The sequence below is a fragment of the Merops nubicus genome, unplaced genomic scaffold (genome assembly GCF_000691845.1).
Source record: "Merops nubicus isolate BGI_N331 unplaced genomic scaffold, ASM69184v1 scaffold17597, whole genome shotgun sequence".
NCBI lineage: Eukaryota > Metazoa > Chordata > Aves > Coraciiformes > Meropidae > Merops > Merops nubicus.
This window is the reverse complement of record NW_008621169.1, coordinates 1-12,191: the sequence shown is the minus strand read 5'-3', so window position 1 is coordinate 12,191 and position 12,191 is coordinate 1. Positions and strand designations below refer to the sequence as shown.

Below are 12,191 nucleotides of genomic sequence, written 5' to 3'. Positions count from 1 at the left end.
CCCCCCCCCCCCCCCGCTGTGGATTTGAATATGTTCTTTGAAGAGTGGAATTCTAAATAAGTATTGTTGGTGCCTTCATTTAGCTTGGTCACCTGCTGTCTGGAATGTGCTAGTGTCCCTCAGTGTGTTTGTGTGAGCTGTTTCTGTAGGATGAGTTCTCTGCCAGGAAATGATAGTGATTGAAATTCTCAGTCAGTGCTGGGTGAAGCCAGTGAGGTGTTCTGCAAGTACTGACCCTGGGGGTGAGCAGACCTGGGGAGGAGTTGAGGAAAGGGAGATGGTTTTTCTTCCTTGAAGCTTTGTTGTTCTGAGAGGAATGCTTGGTATTCGGAAGGTCTTTTCATGGTGTAGTTCGTGGGTTTTAGTATGCACTGAAGGGCTGGCTGGCAGTGCTGCTGCCTTGTTTCCAGGGGCTGACTGGCATTTATACTGTGGTCACTGAAACTGTTTGACAGAGGGTTCTGCCCTCTTTGCCTTGCCATTTTTCTGCCATCTACCAGGTTATTGCTAAATTTTCCTGTTGCGCAGCTGTGTGAATAAGATGTTATTGCAATCTCTGTTGCTTGAGGAAGATGATATCATTTACTGCAAGTCAGAAGTCCTTTGAAACAAACTGCCCTTCGCCGAAATAAAAGTCCGTTCTAACACAGGGACAAGTATGTTACGTTACAGGCCCTTGTTCTTCAGCATGTAGATATCCAGGGATTGTGAAACTAGCTCATTAATGTCCAATACCTGAAGCATACGAACATTTTTGGGTCTTTACTGCTGCAGTTTTTTATTTTGGCACTGGTAGATTGGGTGCAAATTTTCAATTTATTTTCTTGTGGACAAAACTGTTACTTTACCTTTGATTTGCCATCCAAACTACTGAAAGAAGAAGAGAGAAACTTTTTCGATCTTTCCCCAGGCATTCCTTTAAAGTGTTAAAATAAAGCTTGTCCATCAGCAGTGCATACTGTGCCATCTTTTTTCTTTTGGAACGCAGACTTGAGAACTTTATGTGACTTTTGCATCAGCATTAGGACGTGTGATGGAGTTAGACCATAAAGGTATCCAGTGAATGACTCTTTTTGAGGCTCCAGGTAGTGAGAGGTCAGCCAATATCTAGGTGGATCATTCCAGTGGATTAAAATTTGTGTGTGTTTTCCAGGAAGTTTTTTCTGCGTCAGTTTCTAGCTGATTTTTCTTACTGTCTTTTTCTAGTTGAGACTCCTGCTCTTGTGAATACTCTGTTTGTATTGGTTACTGTTTTAAGAGTGATTAAATATTCTTTAATAGCCTGTTTGCTAACCTGGCAAAAATCATCTGTTCTTTTCCTTGGGGTGGAGGGATGGTGACATTCTCTGTTGGGAAACTGGGCTGAATCTGCTTGCTGGGACACGTGTTCCCCTCGAATGCAAGGGAAGCAGCTGCATTCTGTTGGTGCAGTGAGAGAAAGATTTATCTTCTGTAGGTGTGCCCTGCTATTGCCACTTTTTTTTTCTGTGCAGTTTTCAATTTATCATCTGTGCCTAGACAGCTCTGCCAATTCCTGCTTCCTGATATTTTATCTCTCTGGTCGTGTGGCTGTTTCTCTTGGGTTTCCCATCTCTAGTGTCCTTTTTCAAGTACATCAAATCAAGCTTGTTTTTGTTTTCAGTGCATGTTATTTAACTTTGTGTCATAAGTAATAACTTTTTCACTTGCTACTCACTGCTTTCACTTGGCCAAGGACAGTAGCTTTGATCAATTCCTGTTACACATCTTCCTCAAATAAGGTCTGTCATGAAGATGGTATCTTTTTACCCTCAACTGGTGTAAAGCTTTTGCCTTTTCCTGTATTTATTGCCTTCTGCAGCAGTGTCTGCCACCCATCACTGGATATGAGAGTGCCAAGGTAGGTTCATTGGTGTGGTTTTTTTTTTTTTTTTTTCTCTTTTTTCTTCCTTTGTGGGGTATGCTTTCCTTGTCCAGTGTTAACCTTCTGTTTTTTTTGTTGTGTTGCATGCCCTGTGGCATGTTGTGTGCTGTCTGGGGCGAGGGGTGGCTTGGACAATAACGTACTGAAGCACAATAAATAGCTGATGTATAACTGGGGTTTCTGTGTACTACAGTAAATAATAGTTTCCTTGTCTTGCTGGTCTGGAGGACCACTTTGTGTCCAGTGGATGGGAAGGGTTTTTTGTTGTGGTGACCTTGGTTGGCTGCCAGGTGCTCACCAAGCTGCTGCCTCAACTGGACAGGGGCAGAGACAACAAGACGACTCGTGAGTCAAAGTGAGGACAAGAGGAGATCACTCGGCAGTTACCATCACCAGCAAAACAGACCTGGGCAACTTAATTTATTCCAAATCAAATTGGAGTAGGATAATGAGAAATGAGAATAAATTTTAAGTCATCTTCCCTGGGCTCAGATTCACTCCCGACTTCTCTCTCTTCTCCCCCAGCGTGGCGCAGGGCGACTGGGAAATAAGGCTGTGGTCAGTTCATTGTGTGTTGTCTCTGCTGCTCCTTCCTTCTCATGCTTTTGTTCTGCTCCAGCATGGAGTCCCACAGGAGACATTTCTTCCCAAACTTCTGGTGTGGGTCCTTCCCACAGGCTGTAGTTCTTCATGAACTGCTCCAGCATGGGCTCCTTCCATGAAGTGCAGCCCTTCAGGAAGAGACTGTTCCAGCATGAGTCCTCTGTGGGGTCAGAGGTGCTGCCAGAAAACCTGCTCCAGCTTGGGCTTCTCTCCATGGGGCTGCAGGTTCTGCCTGCTTCAGCATGGGCTCTCCATGAGGTCATGGCTTCCTTCAGGCACATCCCCCTGCTCTGTCATGGGAACCTCCATGGCCTGCAGGTGGATATCTGGTCCACTGTTAATCTCTGTGGACAGCAGGGAAATCTCAGGAGGTGCCTGGAGCCCCTCCTCCCCCTTCTCCTTCACTGACCTTGGTTATTAGGACCTAGGAAAATTAGGTTTTTGGATGGAGAGAAAATTAAGGCTTGTACTAGGCTTACCCATACTGACGAAGAGAATCTCTCAAAGCTAGTTGAATTGTTTGCATGTGTCCTCGTTATGTGGTGTGCTTGTGCAGCATTGCCCTGCTGGGATACACGGTGGTTACCTTGCCTTGGTATAGAATGCTAAAGGCAAAATGGAGAAGCAGAGTTGGATTCCATTTGTTGTGCGTTGTCTGCGTCTGGAGTAGTGCAGGAGCTCTGCCCCTTCCTCTTCCACATTACTGCAGAGTACTTAGCTGTGGTTGCAACTTCAAACTGTGCAACCTGTGTGCTGTACATGGCCACAGCAACAGGCAACGAATGCATACACAGAGGATCACTTGTGAAAGCACCAAGAGATCACCTCATTCCAAACATTTGTCCATCTTGAACAGGAACTGGCTGGCAGTCCCTGATGCTACGTCCTTCCTGCTGCGTTCTCCTCAGGGAAGACCTGGCTTGAGGTTGCAGTTGATGGTAGCAGCTGCATGGAGATATTCAAGGATCTTTTTTATTTTTCCTAGGAGGAGGATCTGCGTTTCATAGCAGTAGGACTGACTGATTAAAAAGGTGCAACTACTACTTAATTTGAGCTAGCATCAGAAAAATTGGAGAGTCCAACATTACCCTTGCAATTATGTGATGAAGTTTGAAGAGTTAATTCTGAGTTAAAATTTCTTTTTTGTGCTGGTGAGAGGGAGGGAGCATCATGGGCACTGCTGACATAGCAAGAAAGAATTCGGGTTTTCTGTGGGAAGCTTATTAATGGCATATTGTTCCAATGCCTAAAGGGAGTAGTTGCTGCCCTGGATCAGCCAGGTACAGCTCCCCACATTCCCCCCTGCCCTGTGAGAGTTGAGAAGTGCTTTCTTTTGTTCATCTGGAAATTGTTTATTTCTGCCTTTAAAGGATGACAGGTATTAAATTTAATTAATTTTAATATGAGTATATAAGCTTTTAAATTTAAAAGGTACTGTGTGATGCTTTCTGGAAACCTTGCTTTGTCCTCTGGCCTAGGGAATGGTTAGGCAATGCTGAACACCGTGTGTGAGCCTTATTGTATGTAAATTATGCTGCCTATATTAACACCTACTTAGGAACCTGTTGAAACAGGTATGAGTACGTTGAGACAGCTATGTCCTAATTATGGGCTATTGATCTTACTCTGTGGGGGTGCTTAGAACTCACTGCCTCTGTATCCTTGGGCAAGGCATGAAATAATTCGGTCACATATCCCTCCTGCTTTCATTTGAGTTCTTCCTAGGCTGAACAAAGCGGGTGTTTTTGTGGTGTGGGTTTGTTTTTTTTGTTGCCCCAGTAAAGTTCTTGGGAGGGTATTCTGAACCCTATTGCTAGCAATTGGACTCCTCAGGGTTTGAATAGCTTTGTGTCCTCTCAGGAATCTTTGGTAATGATCTAAGGCATGCAAGAGGTGTTACAGAAAGTTCTTGCCCTACACAAATCAATGGGGAAAAGAATTGGTTGTGGAGGTGGGGAAGGTCAGACTAGATCTCGGAAGGGTCCCTTCCATTCTCAGAGATTCTGTGCAGGGTGGATTGAAGCAGCACAGGAAATGCAACCATGGAGGGTAAGGGAAGAGGCATGATCTGAATGATAGTGTTTAACTTGCTTTCCAGTAATTTTATTAATAATGGTCTAGAATTATTAAACTTACATCATGTTTTCTTTATCACTCATTCAGCTGCTATCTGTGTTTTTCTAGAATTTAAAGTTCAAGAAGAAGTAAGGTTTTTGAGAGGAAAGCTGTGAAACCCAGGAAAGTAGTAGTTTGCAGAAGAATGAGTTTCTCTTTGTAGCTCATGTACAAAAGTTGGCCAGGTGTTCCCAGATACCTTTTCTTCTGGTAAGAACTACTTGTTGCTTTTCCAGGCTTCCTGTGTTGCTCTGCGTTGCAAGCCACTCTTGCACTGAGGCTGCACTCCACAGTGTAATGATACCTCATTTGGGATTCAAAGTGCTCTCCCAGCTTAGCTGTCTACAATCCACAATTCTTCATTTGCAGCAGAGGCTTCTTTGAGAACATTCTGTTCAAGAAGCTCTGACAACCACTGTGATGTTTTTATTCCTTTAGGAGGGTGTTTACTTTCCTATTTATAAAATTAACCTGAGGAAGTGGGACAGCCTAACTCACAAAACACTATATTTATGTCACATTAGAAAGGAAGGTGTGTTACTAAGTCTCTTACTGCTGGAGACTGTTGAGAAGTGTGCAGCAGAGTAGTGCCTTCCAGGCTAGACTGGGCTCTAATTGCAACTTCCTGTATATACTTTTTCCACTTCAAAATCGTTACTTACTGTTCCAGTGAAGCATACCTGAAGGACTAAATGTAAGGCACACGAGACTTTCTGAGGTTATTAGTACTCTCTTCACTTGGACTAGAGGGACTGAGCATACTTTGCTTTGTGGAAACATCTCTAATGTGGGTATTTTGATTTATATCACCACTTATGACTTGTACGTGTCCTGAGTCGATGCCTTCTGCACTCCCTTCACTACATTAAAATCTGTAAGCTGTTCACACTGAATACTGAACTCCTGTTAAAACTTGCTGAACCTGTTTGCTTTCTGTAACTTGTACTTTGACTCAGTTCCTTACTCCCTTAACGTGTCCTTCAGGTTGTATTTGGTTTCTGTACCTTACAGGCTTTGCGTAAACAGTCTTAGTATTGTTTTCCTGAGTTAGATGGCAAGGAGCTCAAAGACATGATGGGAGAGAACTTGGCTGCACATCATCTGGTGTTTGGTGGCTGACTGATGACTTTGTTGTGTGAAGAGAGGGTTCTGAGGAAGGCATCAAGGTGATCAAACTGCTGGAGAACCTGCCTTAGAAGGAAACACCAAGGGAGTTAGGTCTTTTCACCTTGGAGAAGGGAAAGCTCAGGGGTGACCTCATCACAGTTTTCCAGTACTTAAAGGTCAGCTACAAAGAGGACAGACTCTGTCTTCACAAGGAGCCACTTGGAGGGGGTGAGGGAGAAGGGGTGCAAGTTGCACCAGGAGAGCTAACTTCATCTTGATATGAGAGGGGATTTTTTTGAGTGAGAATGGTCAACCCCTTTAACAACCTCACTAGGGATGGAAAACCTTCCATCACTGGGGGTTTTCAAGATGTGACTGGACAGGCTGCTGGGTAATCTAGTCCACGCTCCCTTTCCTGGGAGGGGCTGGACCAGATGGTCTTCTGAGGTTTCTTCAAACTTGTACTGTACTGTGATTCTGTGAATAAACCAGGCAGTGAAGACTAATCAGCATTTCCTCTTAGTCAGGTGCTATCAAAGGGCACATAAATCAGTCCTCAGACTTCTCACAGCCTTTTAGGAAGGCAAATAGAACCCCCAGAGTGTGTGAGACTCTAGGATTGGACATGTCATTCTTGTATACCTTTCCAAACAGTGTTTTAGGTGCTTCTCCCTAATGTGAAAGGATCCTTTGCGATTTCTGCAGCGTATCTGCTCTTTTGAGGAGAGTGAAGTTCTTCTCCCTTGCGCTCCTCCATGCAGTGTTGCAGGTGTCCCGTTCCCTCAGCAGTGCTGGGGCCCAGTCCTCACTGGGTAGAGCTGAGCTCAGCCATTCCAACCAGCTACTCGTTGGACTGAAAGTTTCTGCAGGCAGAGTTTGGACATTGAGAGCAGAGGCTACAATTGCCATGTTGTACATTTTATGAAGAGCTTTGAGAGGTGTTAATTAGTTTTGGTGTTTCTTTTCTTGTTGTGGTGGTTGGGAAAGCCTGAAAATGGGATGGGTAGAGAATGAGAAGCCAGCAGAAACTGGAAGTAACTGGTGTGTTGCCTGGTTCCTGCAGAAAACCACTCCCTGTTGTGGGAGGGCTGTCACCAGGAATATGAAACTGTTTCTTGCTGTTGATTTTTGTGAATGGTAGTTCCTGAGAAGTGTGCAGTTTCCCTCTTCTCTTCCCTCTTCTTCCAAGCTCTCCTGAAATCTCCACGACTCTGTCTGTTGGAGATACCTGCTTGTTGACCTGTTTCTGTGATGAGTGACTGTGACAACCTAATTGAAAATCTTCACCTTTTTGTGCTGGTGTGAGCTTCCTGAGGGTGTGACCCTTGCTGCCTGGAGCTGTAGGGGAGCTGAGTGTGAGGAGGAGGCTTTCCTGGGCAAAGGCAGCAGGTCTTAACATTGAGTAGCTGTTTTCATTCAGATGGAAGAATCGGTGGAACTGAGATCTGGGGACTGTAATGGTGATTGATTGTAGGTAATTTAAGATGAACAGCTGTGGAATGTTGGTGATTATTTCTTTTGAGATAACCACGTTTTTCTATGTTATCTGGAGAGGGATGCAGATACTGAAAACAATCTGAATGGCTAAAGAAGCAGTGGTGAAATCAACCTGTTTGTAAAACCTCTGTTGAATCACTGAGGTGCTGAAGTGAGTCCAGAGAAGGGGAATGAAGCTTGTGAAGGGTGTGGGGAACGTGTTTTAAGAGTGGCAGGGTGGTACTGGGATAGCCTGGAGAAGAGGAGGCTGAGGGGAGACCTTATTGCTCTCTATAAGTACCTGAAAGGAGGTTGGAGTGAGGTGGGGGTTTGTCTCTTCTCCCAGGTAACAAGCAATAGGACAAGAGGAAATGGGCTTCAGTTGTGCTAGAGGAGGTTTATATTGCACATTAGGAAGAATTTCTTTACTAGAAGAGTGATGAGGTATTGGAATGGGCTTCCCAGGGAGGTAGAGGAGTCACCATCCCTGGAGGTGTTCAAAAAGCATGTGGATGTGATACTTCAAGACATAGTTTAGTGGTCATGGGTAGTCTTGGGTTGGCAGTTGGACTTGATCTTAGAGGTGTTTTCCAACTGTAATGATTCTGAGATTCTGTGCAAATTCTTTGAACAATGAGTCTGTAAGCATAACTGTCTGCTGCAGAATTCACAAATAGGAAAACAATGTCAGGAATTAGATCTTAAAAAAAAAAAAAAAAAAGACAAAACCACAACAAAACAAAACCAAAACAACCAACCAACCAAAACTCAGAAGTGCAAGAGGGGATGAGTTAGACACTTGAGGACTTTATGCTGTATTTGCCTTACAGTCAGTTTTGAGATGCTCTTGGCTGTAGGTGTTGGAATCACTGCAGCTGATGTTAGCTTGTGTTAACAGAAAAATCCATCTGAGGATTAGCAGCTAAACAGATATTTGAACTGTACCTTTAAGCAAATATAGACTGAAATATGACATAAAAAAGACACTGGTGTTAACCTTTTTTGTTGTTCTGAGAACACTGACTTATCTTAAAAGCCAGAATGCTGCTTTATGTAGTGTGAGGCTGCACTGTAGACTAAGATTTCAAGTAGAGGTGGAGAAGTAATAGATTTGGACATGGGAACTTGACAGGCATTCCCCTTGAGTTTGAGAAATGAAGATGCACATTCATCTGGAATGTGTGTTTTAGCAAGCATTCTGTTTATGGTAGCAGACATGAAAATGGAGGGGCTGTGCTAGGGTAACAGACTAGCTCGGTGGTAGACTGGAAAACACAAAACCCTGGAGCTGGTTGAAACTGGATGCAGGCAAGACAGTTAAGAAGATTGCCTAAGACTGTGTATCTCCACTAGTCAAAGTTACCTTTCCTTAGGCCCTTCTAGCATTGTTGTCTGTGAGATTTTACATTTTCGCTAAAAAAAAATACCTGTTTTCTTTAATTACAAATGTAGTTTACTGCCTTCTCAGGAGAGATGAATAACTGGCTATGGTGAATGTGAGTACATGGCCTCTCTGGTGTACTGGTACAGTGTTCTTTCTGTACCTGAGATGGAGTACACTGTGCAAATGCATCCCCAGAATGCAAATTACATTTTATAATACTGCTTTTTAAGATTACTGTAAAGGAACCATCATGTATTTTCTCATTAAGCTCAGAAAGGTTCATCACTTGTCGTGTCATGTTCTCACATATTGCAGGTTAAATAATTAAGGCTGGGCTAAAAATTGGCTGTTCAGAAGCTGTCTCGTGTAATTGATAGGCTCCTGCCTCAGATTTGGTGCTGTTTGCCAGGAAAGGTGGACCAGGCTGATTTCTATGACTGCAGTTTCAGTCATTTGTTTTCAGTCTTCTGCTAAAGGGTTTGTTAGAGCATCAAGCTACTTCTCAGATTTTATTTCAACAAACTGAATGTGCTGTATTGTTCAGGCTTCTCGCTAGGAAGCGTTATCTTAGGTAATGAAAAACTTTCCTATTCCTGCTCTACTGATTGAAAATATGCAGAGCACAGTGACAAGGTGAGTCTCATCAGTGTCATACACAAGAGAACAGTGGTGCCTGATGTTACTGTTCCCCTCTGGATACACCTCAGAATACCATTAAGTCTTACAGCTTTAAACTTTGAATTTGTTATGTCTGCTGTACTTAGTACACCTTTCTGAGTGTCATGGTTGTCTTCTAGGATATAATCCCCAGTGTGTAGGTAAGATAGATTATGACCTAATATTAAACCATGTCTAGCACCTAGGTTATTTGAACAGTCCTGTTCTCAAACTGTGACCACCTGTGTGCTAATTATTGATTACAGTTATGCTAATATTGGTGTTATCCTCTAATTCTCTAATTTTGTCAGCCTCAATTTTCATGTTTGCTTCCTGGAAAACTGAAAGAGGTGGGCATAGCAAGCATCTGTGCCAAAATGTGGTAGAAATGCTACGATTCATGAATGCCCATTAAGTACTGCTTGGAGATGTTGGTTAGTTTTTAGCATATATGGGCCATTTTTAAAAGCACAGACAGCGCTTGATTTTAATCAGAACCTTACAAAGGATGAAGCCTCACACCTCCCACACATGAAATGCCTGCAGTTTCCCTTGGCCAACAGAGCTACATAGTTTTCCCAGGTATGTTTTGCAGGACCGATTTCTGTGAAATTGTTAATTTGCTACAATTAGTCATTTAATCTGTTATCACTTGCATCTGGGACAGTCTTTCCCTGTTACTTTGCCTGCATTGTATGGAGCTAAATAGTTTACAGTTAGGTATGCATCTGAAAGAGTATTTAGAATATTACATGTTCATTGAGTTCAAGCAGGATCCTCTGCTTACCTGTTTCTAAAATCAGTCCCAGTAATGCAGAGTCAACATCCTCGTGAGCCAAATTATTAACCTTGCTTATGTTACACTGTCATTTCTGTTTCATAATATGGGCTGCTTCTGGCCCTCTGTTGTCTTGAAAGTCACTTTTCTGTGATCTTCATTGATCCATGGCTTATCCATACTGTAAGAGCTACGAGTAAGACGTGATCTGAGGAAAACACTCTAGACAGTGACTAGTGGCTGTGCAGCTCCTTTCTCCAGAGAACAGAACAGCCAGGGAGCGTGTCTTGTTCAGAAGAGACTACATAGCTGAGCTTGCAGCATGCACCCTCTGGTATCTCTGCACGGCAGAAATATCAAGGTGCACTTCTGCTTTGAGAACAGTGACTTTTCAAATTGTTTGCTGTTGTAATCTTCGCTTTTGTCGTGAGGTTCCATGACACCTTTAAATGGGATGGAAGGAATCCAGAGAAGGAAAAATCCGTTGTTATGATGAGAGGAATGCCTGTTCAGTTGTGTGGCGACCCTTTTTTAAAAATATATAGTAGGGTGGGGTCAGGAAGATAGAGTTGAGTACATTGTAGGACCTTTCTGAGACAAGCTGAAGGAGCTTGAATAAGTGGTACGAAGTCATGAAATAATGAGCGAGTACTTAGTGAGAGTAAAGAAATGCTTGTGAGATAAGCCTCTGCTCAAGAGAAAGATTTAAGCTAATTGAAAAGATAAGTTGGCCATTAAGTCTAGACAAGTACCTGCTAAATTGTGTGCTGAAGGAGAAACATGATGGTGGGATGGTATCTTAATTACTTGGGGAAACTCTGGCTACTGGACTCTACTTTTCCTTAATGTTTTGTCTTCAGTGTCACTGACTAGCATTTTAATGATAGCAGTTTGCCTGGTAGTGCTTATACACACTTTCAACACCTAATGCCAAGTAAATAGTATGCTAGAGCATGACAGCAGTAGTGGCATGAACTTGTTTAGCGTGGGGTTGTGTTCACAAATCGGCAATATACTTGTGACCAACTTTGTTCTTCTTGCACTTCCAGATGGATGGAGGCTTGTTTGAATGAGGAGCTGCCTCCCACAACAGAGCTGGAAGAAGGATTGAGAAATGGAGTCTACCTGGCCAAACTTGGAAACTTCTTCTCCCCTAAAGTGGTTTCTGTGAAGAAAATCTATGATAGGGAGCAGACTAGATATAAGGTGAGAGCTGTTGTCTGTAGATACTCACTTAGGGAAACATCTAAAATAGGAAAAAGTGCATGCAGAGATACTGTGAGCAAATAAGCAGAAAGTTAGGTTATATTAGTATTACCTGAAAAACTCTACCTTCACTCTAGAACACTGGTTAAGTGAGGGGAAAGATGGACTCTTAACTTTATATCTGAGATTGCATTCAATTGTATATGGAAAACTTCTGACTTTGTTTTCTGTAAGAGTGCTGTTTTCACTACCCATCTTAATGAGCCTCCCTGCTGTTCTTGGCAGCTGTGATGTTTTCTTTCTTATGGCCCTACTTCTTGTTCCTGCCTATTTTTATTTCAGGCGACCGGTCTCCACTTCCGACACACAGATAATGTAATCCAGTGGTTGAATGCCATGGCTGAGATTGGTCTCCCCAAGGTAATGTCTATATTGTACATCCAGATAAATAATCTCAGAAGACCTTTACATTCTGGGGAAGCGTTTACTGTTGTACAAAAATCAGCAGGCTTCACCAAGTTAATTCTTCATTTTCTAGATTTGTGTCCCTATAGAAATTCTCTCATACAACTTGCTGAAAGTTTTCATTCTGCTATGTGTGTGAGAATGATTAGGGGCAAAATAGTTCCTCCTTATCTACCATATCCTTAATAGTGGCTAATCTTGCATAACACCTGCAATACATTTTTCTTTCCATGTGTTCTTTTGAGCAATATCTGGGCTACAGTATGGTTCTGGATTTTTTTTTTTTTTTTTTAGAAATCTTGTGTTAAAACAAACAGTGCAAGAGAAAATGATGTGTTGTCCATTTTGTCAGATCTCCCTATGAAATTTTCACATCAACTTGAAATGTTTGTCGTAGATTAATCAAATATGAATAATTTGCTTTGTTAGGGGAAAGGCAAGAAAATACTGTTGCTGAAAAATACACACGACTGTGTGCGGAAAATGCCGTTGCCAGA

General features: G+C 42.7%; 1 protein-coding gene across 1 annotated transcript in view; it reads left to right on the top strand.

Annotated features, from left to right (window-relative positions):
* LOC103776853 (ras GTPase-activating-like protein IQGAP1) overlaps positions 1 to 11,349 on the top strand; it is a 20,532-nt gene extending 9,183 nt beyond the window's left edge. The window contains exon 2 of the mRNA XM_008944379.1: positions 11,073 to 11,349. Within this exon, the coding sequence (XP_008942627.1) occupies positions 11,073 to 11,313 (241 nt within the window). The 3' untranslated portion in view covers positions 11,314 to 11,349. The remainder of the gene's footprint in view (positions 1 to 11,072) is intronic.
* The last annotated feature ends 842 nt before the right edge of the window (positions 11,350 to 12,191 follow it).